General features: G+C 40.5%; 1 protein-coding gene across 1 annotated transcript; it reads right to left on the bottom strand.

Moving 5' to 3' along the window:
* Nucleotides 1-5,978: 5,978 nt before the first annotated feature.
* hs2st1b (heparan sulfate 2-O-sulfotransferase 1b) lies at nt 5,979-18,311 on the bottom strand. Its single transcript, XM_028028480.1, has 7 exons — nt 17,726-18,311; nt 14,467-14,690; nt 12,043-12,128; nt 8,184-8,322; nt 7,990-8,087; nt 7,640-7,797; nt 5,979-7,020 (listed from the first exon to the last, which is right to left on the bottom strand). Exons 1-7 carry the CDS (start codon nt 17,847-17,849, stop codon nt 6,794-6,796), a joined length of 1,056 nt encoding a protein of 351 aa, XP_027884281.1. The 5' UTR covers nt 17,850-18,311; the 3' UTR covers nt 5,979-6,793.
* Nucleotides 18,312-18,887: the final 576 nt, after the last annotated feature.

The raw sequence follows: 18,887 nt of genomic DNA, 5'->3' as shown, positions 1-18,887 counted from the left end.
GTCTGCCAGCACAAACACAGAGAGACAGAGAGAGGCAGAGCAAGAGGGAAAGGATGGAAGAGAGGGAGAGACAGAAGAGTGTAGAGTGTCTTCCACCAAGGTCAAACTACAATGCAGCAATCTAATTAAGAGTATCAGAGAGTTTCCTGTATGGGGTCAGCCTCCCTGTTGTGCTCACAGGCTCATATTGTCCATTATGTATTACATGCTGTACTGCTTGATGTAAGGGATGGATGTAATGCTAATTAAATCTCCGGACTTCATCTTGCCAATATTCCTTTTAAACGGTCTGTAAAAGAGTTGTAGAGTATTAACTTCCTGACATTGTTGGACTTATAGTATGTTTTGCCTGGTTTGCTGTTCAAACAAAGAGGTACAGAAACAACAACAACAACAACAAACCCTCCAGGATTATAATTGTGCGACACGTCTTCAGGCATCCATTGACCTTACAGAGTGAATAGTATCTTCTTTAGTCATTGCTTGCAATTTCAAAATGCTGCAAATTAGGTTCAGTTTGGCCACTTCAGCTGAGGGTTTCATTCAGCTCAGTCCAACTCAAAAATGCTTCATTCATCTGAAAGGGAAATGAAATATTGCAACTCATATCATCCAAGTATGTTCAAAGAGTTGATCTTTGGTATTGGTCAGTCTTGCATCGAAGACTGTGACATGTCATGATATTAGTATTTCATTGAAACATGTCCTGGATAAATTGCTGGTTAGCACTTCTTATCCACCTCCTTGGCTTTTGCCTCTCCTCTTTAAATCTCTGACTGGTTGTGTAGTTGAAAGCTGGGCAGAGAGATGTTGGAGTAGGGGATCTGATCCTTGTCCATTATGACCGATGGAAGAGATGGTGTGAACTTCCTCCTTGTGTCTCTGCTCTTTGGTCCTGCAGCTGTGAAGCCCGAGGTTTGGGGTCGTCGTTCAGGAAACATACCGAGCATCATCAGCTGTTTCCAGTTGTAAAAACATTTTTGCCGCGGTTTTTTTTTCACTGTCTGAAGGCAAAAAACCCCCCCAAAAAAACGGTAACAGCAAAAAATCCTTCCAGCTGCTCAGCATCCGAAACCAGATGGAATGATTGTCTGAACGTGCAACGCCTCAACCCCTCCAAAAATATCACCCAAAGTCTACAAAAAGAACAAATCAGAGCTAACAGAGAGCTTCTCCAACATGCTGCCACCCTCAGGATGCAATTCTACAATCTAAAATTATTCTGATCCCTAAATTATTCCAATCGTGCCTCAGTGATTCAGTTCTTTGACTTGATTTATAAAGTCCATGGAAATTGGATGGACAGCACCAGCAAACACAATCTTGTCCCAAAGTTGAATTTAAGTCTAAAGGTGGAAAAACATTTTAAATATCCACAATAAACTCACAAAACAACTTGGATAGTTGAAATGGCTTATTATTATTATTATTATTAATATATTAATCATTCAGCTTGGTCAGAGAAGACAGGTCAAGGTTACAAGTACTTTTCTAAAAACAAATTTTAAAAAAGTAACCAGTTTCGTACTGGTTTACAGCATTTTTCACTGCTTGGATTATTGTTCTTGGTTTTTTTTTGTGGTTTTTTTTTGGTTTACGTAAACCAGCCGTAGCTTGTTTTGATTTTTATTTAGGATGTCAGATTAAAATGGACTACAATTAACTGCACACAACACTTTTAATAATTTGGTCCACAAACAATAAAAAAAAATTAGGCATCGTATTTCTTTCTCTCATGCTTTTTTTTTTATCACATAAAGTCCCGATAAAATAAACTACATTCTGTTGTCGGAACAAAGGAAAAAGTTTCAGGAGAATTAATAGTTCTTTAAGAGCAGTGTGTCTCAGCCACCGTTGTTACATTTTGGACATATTTATGGGCAGAAGAGACAGAAGTTTTATTACCACAGACTCCAGACTTTTCCACCAGTGCCACACTTCATGCTTCCTTCCACATTTAAATCTTTGTTGGATTTCAAGACGGCTAATGGAGGAGCTGTTTTTATACGTGCTGCAGACGTTCATCCTCTCCATACTGTAGTGATCGTCTCACCTTGCTGCAGGAAAGGCCGACCGGTTGTCTCTTCTATCAATCTATCAGCATTCAACACTCTCGATTTCATCTAGCGGCTACTTTAAGGATTTTCTTCTTTTTTTTTTTTTTGCTCATCTGAGGTTTTCAATTATAAAAAGAAGGAAGAAAAAAATGAGCTCAAAGTTCACCTGGAAATGTGTAATATCCAGCTGTAATTTAAAAGCATTAGTTCAGTGTTTTACCTAGAGAATACAGAATGCCTTCAACTAAATAAGGCTAGTAACCATCACCCAGTTTCTTGCAGAGAATGTAGAAAGTCTTCCTTTAAATGACTGCTGGAAACAGATGTGACTTCAAAGTGTTGTTAACATCTGAAGGAAAAGAAAATCTGACTATTGGTACTTCAGAAGTTCAAACTTTGATCTGGGAATGAAGGTCAGTCCGAACTGGACCGAGTTCCCGTTCAGAGTCGGAAAGCTGTTGGAGTTTGGGAATAGTTGTGTTAAGTTGTCATGACGACGGCTTTAGGCAACACTAGCTGACAACTCTGTGCAGCGTCAGCGACGTTCATTATCACATTCTGTGCAAAAAGTCTTTAACAGGAAGGTATTGCGCTGCGCAAATACAAAGGTGAGTATTAAACTGAGCTCATACTAATATCTTTCGAGCTTAAAAACAATGTTTAATTTTTAAAACCTATTAAACGCCCGAATAATGTTGCCGTTAGCTTGTCTAGCGCTGGCCTGGCCACTGTTAGTTCTTAGTGTGAACTAATGAAGGCACAACATTTCTCTCACATCAAATATTAAATATTTGTAATATCGTAATAACAGCACGCTCTGCTGCAATGTAACTTTTTGATGATGGCGGCTTCCGTCTTTTACTCTGAATCGAGCTCTGCTGAAGTAACCAGACCTTCTCCTGGCTCTGTTCCCATTGCACGCTGCTTTCATTTTGCCTTCCATTTCATCATGATGAATTTACATAAAACATGCACAAAGGTAGAACACATGACGGTCCCCCTTTGGCCAAGCCCTTGAAGGTCCTGTCCACAGTGCCGGTGAGGGGCGGCCAAGCTTCTGCTCTGCTCTGTTTGTTTTATGGAGCAGTAGTGAAATCCGCTTTCAGGTCAGCAAATTGAAGGGGGGGGGGGGAGAAAATCTGTGCTGGGTCTCCTATGGTCAGCAGAAGAACTTAATTGACAAAAAGAGGTCATTAGTTTGCATCCAGCAGCAGCAACATCAAAGTCTCGAAATTAGATGCAAAGCAAAACAAATTAGCTTTTTTTCATCAAACACTAATGCAGCACAGATTTTTCTTCTTTTTTTTTTTTTCCAATGCAGATTATTCACACATGCTGAATTCGTCTGAAGAGTCATTATGCAAGTGCAGCACAAATTGACCAAGACCAAGAGAAACTATTTATAGACATCACAGGCCGGCGAGAGCCAAGTGTGTCTAATGGTGTCATTTGTATTGTTAATGGTAACGCACCGTTGGTTTGCTCCATTTGGTTTTGCACAGGTGCACTGATGGGTTTTCCAGTCGCTCTGCGGTGTTTTCCTGTGGTGACACGGCGCCCTCTAGTGGACCGGCGGCAGTTCTACCTCGGGCTGGATTCATGGGGGGGATGAAGCAGATTATTGGCGCCTTTTGCTGATAAAATAGGATCAAGAAATGTTATCGTGACATTAAACCCAACACTAAAGCAAAAAGGGAGAGAGAAAAAAAAAATCATAAATAGCTTGTGCAACAACAGCCTGGATGTTTGAAATATTCTCCTCCTAATTAACCTTCAGGCTCATCAGCCACAATCAATAGAGTGTGGGCTTTTTTTTTTTTTAATTGAGATGAAGTAATTATCAGACTGTATTCATCTCGTTAATGAAACAATGTTCCAATATGCCTGCAGCAAAACTGCTAATTGAGTTCTATTTTCTGAGACAGGAAGCCTCTCCTTTGCCCATGACCACAGAGCAACCAAATGAGGATAGGGAGGGGCTATTTTTTTTTTTTTTTAAATCTGCCCATGTCTGTGTGGACACAAGAACAGACTGTGGACTGATGGAGCGTGCTGGAGCTCGGTCCCCACAGACGGTGCCCCCCCCCACACACACACACCAGTCAGAAGGAGGAAGTAGCTGCTCACACAGCTGACTTCAGCAGATCATCCCGTCCCAGTCGGTTATTTCACGCTTTCACTGGGTAAGTACTCCATGTTGAGGAAGATATAGCAAAGCAATTATTCTGTAATTATGAAGCCAAAAGGGTTTGAGCGCTTCAGCCGTCCTCTGAAAGGGAACCGCAAGACGATGCAAAACGCCTCAACTTATCAGTCCGCTGCCATAGAGCAGGCCCCTCCAGATGCCTGTCTTTATTTCTGTTGCAATTAAATAATTCAGATCGGCTACAAGAAGACGTTTTTACACGATTTAATTTATTAAGGGAACAAAAAAAGTAATCCAAACCAGCCTGGATTTTGTTGAAAATCTTGATTTCCATGAGAAATTTGAATTCAAAAAAGCCAAAGAATATGTATTCAAATTATACTTTTTTTTTTTTACTCCTAATGCAATCAAATCTACGAATCCAAAAGTTCATTCACATCCTTTCAAGTATAGTTATGTTCACTGAAAAATAATTGGGAGTTGTGCAGAATGAAACTTTAACCTTTTTGAAAAAGACGACTTCAACAATTTTCCTGAATCTTACTTTGTCAAGATTCAGTGTTACTGAACTAGTGTTTCCTTAACTTACTGGGTCGAATGTATGTTTGTAGAAAGTTTTTCATAAGAGCAGATTTTTTTTTTCTTTCATTTTGAATTGATATAATCTATATGTGTCTTTAGTTTTTAAGGTTGAGTGTGTGGAAGAGTTGACCCAAGGAGTAGTTGTAAGGAACTACTTGAACAACTTCAGAAAGAAAGAAAAAGATTTTAGCACCAACAGATTCCACCAGGCATGATTTCTGGAGTTCACAACCTATTGGTTTTCTTTACCAGATTGACCTCTTGACCTGTAGAACTCTGACTTTCAGTTAGGTGGACAGTTATGTTCTTGTAGGTCCACTGGGGTTCCCCCCCCGAATCACACTCAAGAGGTCATGAGTCTCTGACCCATATCCCTGACCGTTCTGAGTGGTCAGGGTTGCAAAGAGATGAGACTCGCTTGGATCTTGAAGCAGAAAACGGTGCCGACAGCTGTGGCTTGATGTTGCTGGAGAAAAATCACTCAAATGACCGTTTCAGAAGAGCGGTCAAGCCTCATGCCAAAATGATGCTAGTATGTTGTTAATGGACGGTTTCTCTGCAACTTGTGTTCATATTTCAATGAACACAACTCTGTTCATTTCAGAGACTAAAATGATAAAACTAGAAGAGTAGATAGTTGATAAATGTCAAAGTTCACGTGGACAACAGCTCCTTCAAGCTTATGATGTCCAGCTATAGGTGTTAGCATTTTAGCACAACTGCATATCGTTTTCCAATATAGCAGTAGTAGACTCCTGCTTTGTTCCCCACACCCCAAAATAAACCAAACATATCAATTAAGCTAAGTGCACGTTAGCCATCTGTCTGAATGGGAAGCTCTGGTAAACCCTGGTAATGGAATGTAAATTGGGAATGCTGGATTCCAGGGATTTTAGCATCTGGTCCAGGAACTGCAGTCAGGAGGTGTAGTTTTCATTACGAGGAAAGTGGCGCGCATAACTTCAGTGGGAAAAAAAGAATGCCGGGGAAAGTGAACTTATACCCGCTTCAGAGGAACGACAGAACAACCAGTGATCCAAAAATATATGAAGGTATTAATGTGGGCAGCTGACACAGCATGGAGCCGAAACGGGTTCAGCTAGTTTATGACAAGCATTATAAGCTATACGCGTCTCAACGTGTTTCTTTCTTGCCCACTTTAAAGTCTTTACATTTTTGGACAGCTGGTTATGTCCATTTTCTGTTGTATTTTTGCCAGTACAAAATTAAGTCAAAATATTCCATTGGACATTAAATGAACCACAGAAGTCAAACACTATGCAGTCATGTTTTTTTTTCTTTTTCAGAATGTTGTGTAGGAAGTGGGAATGAATGTGAGAACACACACAAAGTGGACAAAAGCGTTCTATTACAATAAAGGCACTATCAGTCTGATTCTGGCTAAAATCACCCTGTACTTCCACACTGTGTTCATTGATCTGATCAATACTTTTCTCTCCAGCTTCAGAGAGAGCAGGTCTATGAAAGTCAGCACTATGTCTGTGACAAAACACTGACAGGATATGTTAAAGGTTTAAAAATCAAAGACCATCTCAGCATGATCAAAATTAGCAAGTCAGGAAGCAAAAACAATGCAGTGGTCCACTAGTTTCTGGCTCCCCCCCCCCTCTTTTTGGTCCATAATTGAGTTTACAACTTGTCGATACAATGTGTACAAATGCAGCTTTGACCGAAAGGAATGTGTAAACAAGTTTTGGTGCAGAAATCATGAAAGAACTCAACGCAGAAGAAGTTTTGTTTTTGTCCCGTAGTCACAGTTTAGAACAAGTTTGAACTGGTTGGATCAGGCTGAGTTTGCTGCCTGCTAACCAGCCAAAGCAACTGTCTCAGGAGATGCACTTTCTTCACAGCATAGATCTTTAGTCCTAGTTTCAGTTTTCTCAACAGCAAATAGTTTAAAGAAGAATCTAACAAATTTCTGCTTGGACATTTAACGGAACAGTCTGCAGCAGATCCAGTGGAATAACCTCAGAGTGCAGCTCAGCTCTCAGCTCAACTTCGGGTAGATCTTTTCGTAGAAGAAGCTCTGGGCCAGGACGTACAATTCGCCGTCCTTTTCCCGGACGGCGTGGGCGCGCACAAACTGGAAATGTTCCAGGGCAAACTCGTAAAACTCGTTTTCGATTTTCCAGATGTCTGACTGCTGTAGCTTGGCGATGGTTTCCTTGGTGGGGGGCTTCTTCTCGGTGGTCTTCCTCAGATGGGATCTTTTGCCTGGAAGCAACACAAGAAAGTTTTGAGGAGTTCTCTGAACACACACACACACACACACACAAGCTAATAAATGCAAATGCATAAAGGTGTTTAATATCAGTCAGGTTTTTCTTATCGGATCAATGCTAAATGGTAAGAAATGACAGGCGTCTGCCAATACCAATGTAAATAAATCTCTACTTTAAACTGTTCTTTTTGTAAACCGAAATATTTATGCAACAACATCGTCAGTGACTCACACGTCCAAACTGTCCTGTTAGTGACATTAACGGCCCCAGTGTGACTGTTCTGACTGCAACTTATAAATCTGCTACTTTTGATTCTTTTTGGCCGCCATTAGTCCAACATCATTTTGACTGGTGACATCAGATACAGACTCTTCCTTTACCTGCCCACGCAGCCAATGAACCAATCAAACAGAGTGGGATTGGACTGAGCCAAAGACACAGAACTCTGCTTTAGCTATATATTAAAAAAAAGTCACAATAGGTCCTAAAATTGTGCACCCAGCTTTTGTAATTTGTAGTCTAATCGTTCTAATGAATCATTGAGAGTCTCAAATGAATGGCGTTGACATGGATGACGAGAGAAACAGCAGATCTGCTTCTGCCTCTGGTACCTGTTCTGTAGAGTTCTGTTGCTCCCTTGAAGAAGCGCGGCAGAACAGCCTCTAGGATCATGATGAAGTCCTCCAGCTCTTCAGTTACTCCAACCAACAGATACTCATTCACCAGGTTGTACTTGGCCTGTTCCAGGGCCCATCTACTGCCGACATTCCTGCACACCAAATGTCCCAGACTGACTGTAATCACCTTTACTAGACGTGTACAAGTAAGTCAAGCGTTTCCCATGTAGTTTATACACCAGTAGGGATAGTGTGCCCTATAAGTCAGCTGCATCAAATAGTTTTGTCTTGACTAACTCTAGTCTAAATTGCCTTTAATGACAATTCATAGGCAGCCCACCTACCAGCATTCTGAATGGTGACCACAGAAGAAGGGGATCTGCAGCCAAAGTTTTTCCGGAGCACAGTCGGACCCTCCTGATGAGACACATTCATCAAAGGTCTGAAATAAACCAGATGTCAGCAGTTATTGCAGATCCAGATAAAAATAAAACAGACATACATGGGGTGCAAAATGAGCGATTGGTGCAACACAGACCTTCTTATCCCCTTGTTTCCTCCGTCGAAGGCCTGGTCTGTAGTTGTCTCCGAAGCGCAGGAAGTAGTAGTAGGACACGAGGCGCTCTATCGGATCTCGCACCACATTTATGTACATTGGCTTACTTTTCACACCGTATCTAAACGAAAACAGAAGGCAGACATTATCAGTGTGTATTATAAGCATGGTGGGGGGGTACCACAAGGTTCAACCCTGGGAAACTCTTCTTTTAATATCAACATGCTCCCACCAGCTCAGTTATAACAAGAAATAAGATTAGTTACCATGCAGATGATACACAGCTCTACATTATGATCTCACCAAGTGACTGAACCCATAACACTCAACTGATGATTAGAACAAATCAATTTGGTGATGTGCCATAACTTTCTCCAGCTCAACAGAAACAAAACTGAAGTTGTCTGAATGATCAACACACATCTTCAGTTATGACAGCTAGAAACTAGATTCATCCCAAAATCTGGATGTAGAGATGGACTAGCGATGGAAGTCCTGAATCTTCAGACACATAAACACAGTTACAAAGTCGGCCTTCTATCACCTGAAATTTCCAGGAATAAAAGGAGCTAGGCCTGTAGCGATAAACGATAAATCAATTAATCGTATGATAAATTAAAACTACCGACGTCATTTTAATTATCGGCATTATCGTCTCTTCCGGCCTTTTCCTCTTTCTGTTAATGACACTGAATGAAAAAAGGCTCAACTCCGGTGCTCTCCACTGACCCTCCTTCCTCATTTCCTTAGTGTAAAGCCCAGCGCACACTACACGATCATAGAGCTGTGGGCTGATTGTCGGCCCATTTTCAAAACCTGACAGACCACACTTTACCCGACAGAAATCCTAGCTATAACGGTTCGATCGGGTTCGTTCCTGCCGTGTGGTGTCCAACAATGGGCACAAAATAATGGCTACAAGTTCAGTGAACTAATTTTAAAACCAGGCATTAATCAATGCTTTACTACAATCTACCTGCAATGCATGTGGCTAGTGTCAGCGTAAAGTCCTGACAATCATTAGAACCTATTTACATCACGTTAACGAAGAACAGCTGAAAAGTTACCGGTTTCGCGCCAACTCCTCCTCTTGTCATATCTATATTCTTTGCATGTTAAATAAACATTAATGTTGTTTCCACATATCATCTCCAATGTCCGCTGGACTTCGGGTTGCCAGCTGTTTGGGATTCCCCTCCGTAATTTCCCCTCAGAAAACATGGAGGAGAATCCGAGCTTTCTGATTGGCTACCTGTCACACTCAACAAGCTGCGTTAAGATCCCAGTCGGGGAAAAAAACCCTGATTTAGATCGGAGCAGCAACGACGATCTACCGTAACACACCACACAATCTTAGAAAGACCAACGATCTAAGATTGTTGTAAGGGGAAAAATAGGAGCAAAAAATCGTGTAGTGTGAACTATTGCATCAGGTAGTCGATGTGCCCATTTTCTCTATTTAAATCGAATTATTACTGAAGGGCAACATAATATACAGACTTCATAATCTGCCCTCTTTTGGTTGAATGCAGTATTTATTAACACTTTGGCTTTATGTTGTTTAGCCGACAGAAATCCTAGGTATAACGGTTCGATCCGGTTCGTTCCTGCCGTGTGGTGTCCAACAATGGGCACAAAATAATGGCTACAAGTTCAGTGAACTAATTTTAAAACCAGGCATTAATCATTGCTTTACTACAATCTACCTGCAATGCATGTGGCTAGTGTCAGCGTAAAGTCCTGACTGAATGAAAATCATCAGAAGCTGTTTATGTCACGTTAACGAAGAACAGCTGAAAAGTTACCGGTTTCGCTCCAACTCCTCCTCTTGTCATATCTATATTCTTTGCATGTTGAATAAACATTAATGTTGTTTCCACATATCACCTCCAATGTCTGCTGGATTTCGGGATTCCCCTCCGTAATTTCCCCTCAGAAAGCATAGAGGAGAATCCATGCTTTCTGATTGGCTACCTGTCACATTCAACAGGCTGCGTTAAGATCCCAGTCGGGGAAAACCCCTGATTTAGATCGGAGCAGCAACGACACCGTAACACACCACACAATCTTAGAAAGACCAACGTTTTAAGATTGTCTTAAGGGGAAAAATAGGAGCAAAAAATTGTGTAGTGTGAACTATTGCATCAGGTAGTCGATGTGCCCATCTTCTCTATTTAAATCTAATTTTTACTGAAGGGCAACACAATATACACACTTCATAATCTGCCCTCTTTTGGTTGAATGCAGTATTTATTTACACTTTGGCTTTATGCTGTTTAGTTTTTTTTCCAGTACATTTTTTGTTAATGGAGACTGAGAATCCATTTTATTTTTGTTTTTGGTTGTTTTGTTTATTTTGTTTACCAGTTCCAGTGTTTAGTGTTCTTTTGAAAATAAAGTGTATCTAACTTTGGCAGGAAATCACATGCATTATTACATCATTTTCAGTGTAAAAAGGTCTTCTAACAATATTATCGTTTATCGCAATAATTTTTGAGACAATTAATCGTTCAGCAAAATTTGCTATCGTGACAGGCCTAGACCGAGCAAGATTTTGAGAATCAATGCACTTAGTCGCATTGACTACTGCAACAGTGTCTTCACAGGTCTGCCTAAAGTTCTTCGACTGGCTCCAGTAGCTCAGACAATAGACTTTTAGATACTGTTAGTTTATAAATCACTTAACGGCTTAGCACCACAATACATTAGCATCTATGCACCACAAATTTGGAACAAACTTCCAGAAAACTGTAAAACAGCTGAAACACTGACTTCTTTTAAATCTCGACTAAAATCCCACCTGTTTAGGATTGTATTTGAAATCAATTACAAATTTATTGATGGAACTTGACTTAATGTCGTGTTTTGATTGTTGATTCTATGTTGCATTGTGTTTCTGTGTTTGATATGATGAAAAGCACTTTGAAATGCCTTGAGCTGAAATGTGCTATACAAATAAAATTTGATTGACTGATTGATTAAAGATCTGCTGTTGTATCAACTTTCCAGATTCACTCCGTTCTTCTGAGAGGTCCTGGAGAACTAGCATTCAGCTTCTGTCCTCCACAAATCTGGAACAAACTTTCAGAAATGTGCAAAGATGCTGAAACACTGAGTTCCTTTAAATCAAGGCTAAAAACCCACCTGGTTAGAGTTGTACTAAATATGTGATGTATATTGATGATTTTAACAATGCTGAGACAAAATGCAATGTCTGTTACAGCTTTTCACAGCTGGTGACTGCATGATGTGTTCATCATGTTTTCATGATGTAAAGCATTTTTGACTTGCCTTGTGGCCAAAATGCTCATTACTGGAGAGCAGTAATTGTTGGCCAATATATCTGATGACATTTGAAGTTATTTTTCACTTTAACGTAATATTTAGTCAGCAGGACAGAGTCAAACGGCAGAAAAGGCACAATCAATCATGTTTATGTGCATAGCGCACACAGATATTGAAATGACGATAAATATTTTCATAATCATAAAAGCAGATTCTATACTTAAGAGCAGCTTAGCCGCAGCAGAGCGTGAAGCCGCTGTCCTTGTGAACTGATTCGGTGTTATTGTAACCATCCACAGGTGAACTGCTGGCAAGATCCCTGAAACGCACGCCAACAGAAGGTCGCCCTCTCCCTCTGGGAACACTTAGACCATTAGAATAATTACCCCTGATCAGCGGGACGATAGAGTCAGGGGGAGATAAGGACAACAATGCTATTAATCAACACTAAAGCACAAGCTGGCAATCAATATGTGACCCCTCTCTTTATCTGCTCTGCTAACTGCATGTAACTTATCTGGATATTAATGGCATTACAGGAAATGAAGGGTCTTACTTGGAGAAGTCCAGATAAGCGACGTGGCCGTGGTAGAAGCCAGGCTTCATCTCTCTCCATGTGGTGACGTTCCGAACAAAGCGCACCTGCAGGCGGAGATAATGGGAGTTCATTGTTGAGCAACAAAAAAAAAAAAAAAAAAACAATATATTTGATATATTGGTTCGTTTTACACAGGAGTTTAAGTGTGATTGGTTGGTTAAGACATTTTGGATGCAAAAATTCCTCTTCATGATCCTGATGGAATGGTGGGGTGTGATGTACTGCAGACTGGATTTCGGTTTGACCGTGTTCACAGAGTGTGTGTGAGGGCAAACAGGATATTACCTTGGCACCGGCAGCCAGACGTATAACAACACTAGAGCTTTTATGTGCTCAATGCAGCAGGCAGCAGACAAACACGGCGAGGAGATGAAAACAAGACACCTGGAGAGGTGAGTGGTGTGTAGCCATGCAGTCCGTTCATTAACGTGTGATGGAATGGACCCAACGGTGCAGTACTGGGGCTGATCAAGCAGGACGAACAGCTTCATGGAAAACAGACCGGTTTGTAGTTCAGCGGTCCAAAGTCCGGTTTTCTTTCAAAGTAAGGATGCAATTTGTTTACAGTTCAGAGTTAACCGCCTAGAGGAGTTTACACAGAAAACACAGATGTTCTTTCACTGGATGTAAATTGTCTGTTTATGAAGAAAATGTGGATTTTTTTTCCACCATGGCACTCCTTGGTTCGGTGGTTCAGGCCAGTGGCGCAAACACTGGGTAAGCACTCTATGAAACGCATAGGGGTGCTGCACTAGAGGGGGCGCCAAACGATGTGGGAAAATTTTTTTATAGTTGGCATTTTCTGTATGTAACAGTTGTTTGTGCATGTATGAAATGACCAATAACAGAGGAACTGCACTGATTGGGCGCCCCTCCGCTCCTTCACGTCCCCTCCCAACATAAGTCGCTTGGGCACGTGCCCCTTGGAGAACGCGCTCAGGAGCGTTTTGTTTCTTCTTTTAAATTTGAATCGTCGTATATAGTGAACTTGACAACAGTGACGTAGGAAAAATACAATAAAACAGAAAACGGAAGAGGGAGGGGAATAAAGATGTTGGAGGGACGAAGAAAAGCTTTTCATATGAAATTTTTTTATATAGCACCCAAATATTGGTTGCAATTTTAGAATCAGGGATAAAGATGATCGTTGATGTTGGACAGAGATTTTCCCTTTGTGACTTCCTACTTGTAGATGTTTTAGATTGTAATTCTTCTCCTTCCTGGCTAGATTTCTCTTTGGTTGTAGGGTCCCGTCTGCTTCACTAAACTTCACTGTTTTTTTCCTCTTGATCATTCAGCATTTCAGAGGAAGCTTCAAGTTGTGTCTCCTTTTGCTTAAAAACTGTCTGGGGGTTCTCCGCTTTTATTTCAAAAACAGTTTGTGGTGCCAGAGTCTTGGAATTTTTGCCAGAATTTTCAGTTTCAGAGGCGTCTGTCTCTGCTTGGTTTATTAGGGCTTCCAGTTCGGAGGCTGTTTTTATTGCTGCCTTTCTCATAGGTTTAGATTTTCTAGATAACTTTTTCTATCTAGGACTTTCTGGTCCTCATTTTGTTGCGTTTCAAACGTCTTTTCTTCTTCAGTTTCCTGGAGTAGTTTAGAGATCACAGTTGCATTTGGATAAATCTAAATATAAGCAAATGTTATCACTTCAATGTAAAAACATTAAATTAAATAATTTCTCTGGCAGTGCTCCCTAATGACAATGGCTATTTTTAGAACTTGCTCCGCGGGCGACCGGGGGCCCGCGGGCACCGTGTTGGTGACCTCTGGTGTTAGGGAACCAACGGGTTGAACAAAGCAACTTTGGTTATAATCAGAAGATGAACTGATTTATTGCAAAAGCTCTAAACATATTGTCTGTTTTAGGTGGAAAAGTTACATTTAAGACAAGTTGTTTGCCTGCTTCTTGTTCTCATTAATGTGTTTGAACGGACTACAGTTCTTTTCTGCTCTTTACTTACCACAAAGACAAAAATAATAAAAATAAATAAAACTATCATACATCCTTTGTGTTTTCTCTGTCACGTCATGAACTGCTTCCAGAGCTTTCAAACTCGTAAAGCTCATGCCAGCTAGTCAAAGTGTGCAACATCTCCGGCTTCATCATTTGGCCTGTCATGAGCTCTGCATTTGTGGTGCCAACAAAACACTCTTTGCTCTGTTCATTAATATATGATTAGCATCACCATGGAAACAAGCAGATGCAAGGGGATATAGATATATTTTTTGTCTATTTAATGGAACATTTTGATGAAAATCTATTATTTTATGGTAATGTGAAAATAAAAGCGTCTCCAGCAGGATGAGCATATCTGAACATTTGACGCATCCCTTCGCCGGTTACCACGGAAACAACGTACTCGAAGTGGGAAGGCTCTCACCTGGTCCTGTAAGGACATGACGGGGTTGTTTTTGGTGGTGTTGATGTGCAGCACGTGGAAGCGGTTCCTGCTGCAGAGGTCGTAGGCGATGTTGGTGAAGGAGGTGCTGGCCGTCTTGGGAACCCTGTTGTAGATGATCACCGAGTCGTCGGCTTCCCGCCCGCCGCCGTCCTCGCTGCGGCGCAGCTCCACCTCCACCACCTCGTGTCTGGCCACGGTCCGCTCTGCCGAGGACAGAGGCCACAAACCCAACGTCACTGACGAACTGGTGGACATTTCTGCCGCATGTTTGCAGAAGTTACCGATCCTTTGGCTGAAACAAAGTAATCCACGGTGCTTTCCATTGTGGTATTTGGTTAACTTGGAGCTAAAGGTGAATACATTTGTCCCCCCCCAGAAAAATGCGTATTTACGGACATTTGCAAGCAAATGTTTTATAATTTTTTTATTTGCCTCCTGAATGACTTTCATGGTGAAAAAGATTGACATTTTTGTCAACTCGGACACAAATTAAAATGGACAGGAAAGCTGATCAAGTCTAATTTCAGTCATGTGGACAAGTTTGGTAAGTTTAAAAACTAGTCAGTGAGAACTAATCTGGTTAAGCAGAAGAAGTGAAAGAAATGATACATTTAGAAGTAACAGACTACTTGAATGAACAGACGTTACTTTTTTTTCTCCATCTGATAATTTTAGTTGTTTTAAATGATAAATACTAACTTGGAATGTGATTTTGTTCCACTATTGGCACAACTTTAACAACGTTGTCTATAATGGAGGACGTTGTGTGTAATTCACATTGTTTTTAGGATTGCTCAACCATAAAATAAAAAAAGAAAACTCAAATAATGTTCTTTTTTTTTTCAAATACAGTAACAAATTTAAATCTGTGTCACTGTGAGAAAAGAAAATTGTCATTTTATCCCATCCAAGGATAAGCATTTTAATTAAAGATTTCTTCTTCTCACAAATCTGTAAAAGGTTTCATGTTTCACACACTTTCACACCGGTACCTCAACATGCAAAATGTAAAACGAGGGAAACATGGACAAACACCAGCCACATCATTTACCTGCAGCAAAGCAGAAACTTTCATTAATACATCAAAAGCTTTCAAATCTCTGTTTCTGAGTAGATTAATAAGCAAACAGCTGGACGAAGTGTGGACGCCCCCAGCTGTCAGAGGAGCTGTGAACATGGGGGTCTTTCCTCCCACACAGAACCTGACAAGAGGTCACCGCAGTGTGTTTGCAAACCTTAATTAATTAAAAACAACACAGCTTCTAAAGACGGAACAACTTTCACATCACCTTGTTCGGGTTTTGATGAGAATATTGACAGGAGGCGAAATTAAAAGTGTTTTTCTCATCCCCTCCACAGCAGTAGAAAGTGTGTGTGTGTGTGTGTGTGTGTGTGTGTGTGTGTGTGTGTGTGTGGATGGAACGTCTTTTGACTCGGTCTTTGAAGGCTCAGTGAAGTTTCACCTGTATATTCCTTTATTTAACCAGGTAAACCCTGTTGAGATCTAGATCTCAGTTTCAGGAGGGACCTGGGCAAAAACATTTGCAACACATAGCAACCTGGTTACAAGATAAAAACAATTAATACATATGCACAAATATAAAACAATAAAAATAATGACACTGTTTCATAGAATCTTGTATGATGTGAACACAGCTGTTTATGGATCAGGGGAAAAAAGCAGCCAAACATCCCTTTATGAATGAAATATTCAATCTGTCCACAAAAACAGAGGCTTTCAAAAGTATTCACAAACCCTGAACGTTGCATATTGCATACCATTTCATTTGGCTGCCTGACTCACGGCTTCTCCCTGCAATTACACGTTTTCTTTTGGGTTAGGATTTGTTTACGCCTGCGCCACCGCAGCGCCCCAACTGCAACCTTTTAGTCTTGACCAGACGCTGGTCAACACAACAGTGACCTCTCAGCCGCACGGCTGCAAGGTTTATTCTACGCATGAACCCACAGCACTGCACTGTGTTAAACCTGATCAGTTTAACACAACTTCTGATTTATGTTACATGCGACGAGCACTTTGTACATGGGAGACGGATGACTGTCTATAAGGAGGTGAAAGCTAAGGGTCAACAGCGCATTTGATGACGTGCTAAAATCCCAGCGCCGTCTAGTGGCCTGGCATGACAACTACAGCTGAGTCGAGGTGTCTAAAGGCGGAACTTTTTCCTCAAACGTCAGAAAATACCAGTTGTTTCCAGGCAGCAGTCTTGTGTAAATGTAGCCATAGAAATAATCATCCTATAAAAGGAAATTATTAAGTGTCCAAAGACTCCAAACTCCCGTTGACAGTCTACCTCTAGAACTCGTCATCTAAAATGAAAGTTCAGGTTCCTGCTAGGTATGTAGGACAGCTGGGCAATTTTAGCATCATTTTCTTGAAACAATAGCATCATCATGGTAATAATTAGACATCCAGTGACAGTAATAATGCTCTAATTAAACTTAAGCTTAGGAAACTTAGGCTCATTTAGCCTAAGTTTCTATGGCTGTTAAAACTATTTTTCCAGTATTGCATACATGGCGATAATCTATATAGGTTTTGGTACCATTTAAAAATCCGTTTAGATCCAATTGTTATGTGTTGTTCAGCAGTACAGTCGCAGTATAGAATGGGGCCCTCTGAACAGAACGGCTTCGTTCTGCAGTGACAGATCTAAAGCAAAAGAGACAAAAGATTTGATTTTTATCTTTTTAGTGTCACTTTTAAAATAATGATAATAGAAACCACAATGCTTTGTAGGATGTTTAAAAGCTTGACCTGTCTCTGCTGTTTTCCTCTGACTCCATGAAGCTGTTTGGTATGGTAGTGATATTGTGTTAAACCCCAACGAAAATATTGTCATCCCTGTAATACCTACAGTAATATCACCACATTATAGTTACATAATAAGTTTCCTTAAATTAGGAAAAACATTTACTTAGTTGGTTGGGGTTTTTTTTATCTATTTTGAAACGAGACTTTTTTTTTGTTTATCTCTTTTGACATCTAAACCCCAGACTGAACTCAATCATATAACACTAAACATAAAGTTCTCAAACCACAATTTGGAATCTTCTAACTTTATTGTCTTTGTGTTGTTGATTATCTCAGAGGAAATATCTAACTTAACATTTTAATCAGTGTGAAACTCTTTTAAATTTGTATGCCTTTTGAAGATCATAGAATGGTTTGCTTAAATATTACAGGTCCAGAGCAGCAAACGGAAATAGCTCTTACCCAGTTTGACCCTTGACTCGTCCAGTCTCTGGATCTGGTTCTCGATCAGGAGCATGGCCACTCCGAACGCCAGCACGGCCAGCAGCTGGATCTTGGGCGGCATCGTGCTCCTCAGCAGCCCCATCGAACAAGCAGCTGAATCATTCCGCGGACACGGCGAGCTGCTCAGGAGCTCATTGAATCACTGCTAGCACCGACAAAGAGTCTCTGCTGCTGGCAGCTTTCCACGGCCGATGCCGCTTTTATTTTACTGGCTTCTGCAACTAAAAACAACAAACCGCAGAGCGCCACTAACTAAGAGAGCAGCTACACAACACAACAGTTACTGTAACTCGTTGTTAGCAAAACAAACCAACCCGGGCTAGCTCTGAGCTAAAGATAGCCAGCAGCAGGGAGCTCGTGCCAGCCTTATATTTCAAAAGAAAACGAGGCGTTTTGATTCTACTTCATGTCTTGTTCAACCGCAGAAAAATCCGTCTTGATATCCCCAATAATAATTGTGAAAATAAAAAAACAAACAAACTATTATCTCAGCGACATGCAGCAGCTTACAAGCTCGGAGCAGAAGCTACTTCTTCTATCTCTATTGAAGTTGTATGCCGCCACCTGCTGGACAGCAATATATTCCTCTAAGCACAATACTGGAAAATATTTGAAGATTTGTACGTATTTCTCATGGAGATGTTCCTGTGCTTGAGCCAAAGAGGATTGGTCATGTTGATTAATAATTTCATGGAATACATTTACTCAAATATTTATTGAAAATGTTATTCTGTAACGGAAATGCTTGGAAGAGGCTGGGCGCTGCTAGTTGCAAAGCTACCATCAAGTTTAACATTGTTTTATGCTGGTCGTATAGTTCAGGATCATCTTCTGACAGATTACGTACAACAAATACATTTTTATTAATGAAACCACATAGATCATTACCTCTCATGTTTCTTCGCAGTGAGCTAACAGTGATTCATATCGACTGATACGTTATTCTACAAAACTATCACAAACTCACAAACAATGCACCCTGTTCTTCCTAGTAAGACTTTTAAGCATTTTTTAAATATTTAAACCTTATTTAGGATATTTACATTAAATTATTTGTTAATGTTTGACTATATCAATATTATTTCTCACCTGTGTGTATCTTAGTTTTTTGTAGTGTTTT

This window comes from Xiphophorus couchianus, chromosome 9 (assembly GCF_001444195.1).
Source record: "Xiphophorus couchianus chromosome 9, X_couchianus-1.0, whole genome shotgun sequence".
Classification (NCBI taxonomy): Eukaryota; Metazoa; Chordata; class Actinopteri; order Cyprinodontiformes; family Poeciliidae; genus Xiphophorus; species Xiphophorus couchianus.
The sequence above is the reverse complement of the archived record's forward strand: the minus strand, read 5'-3'. Positions and strand labels throughout refer to the sequence as shown.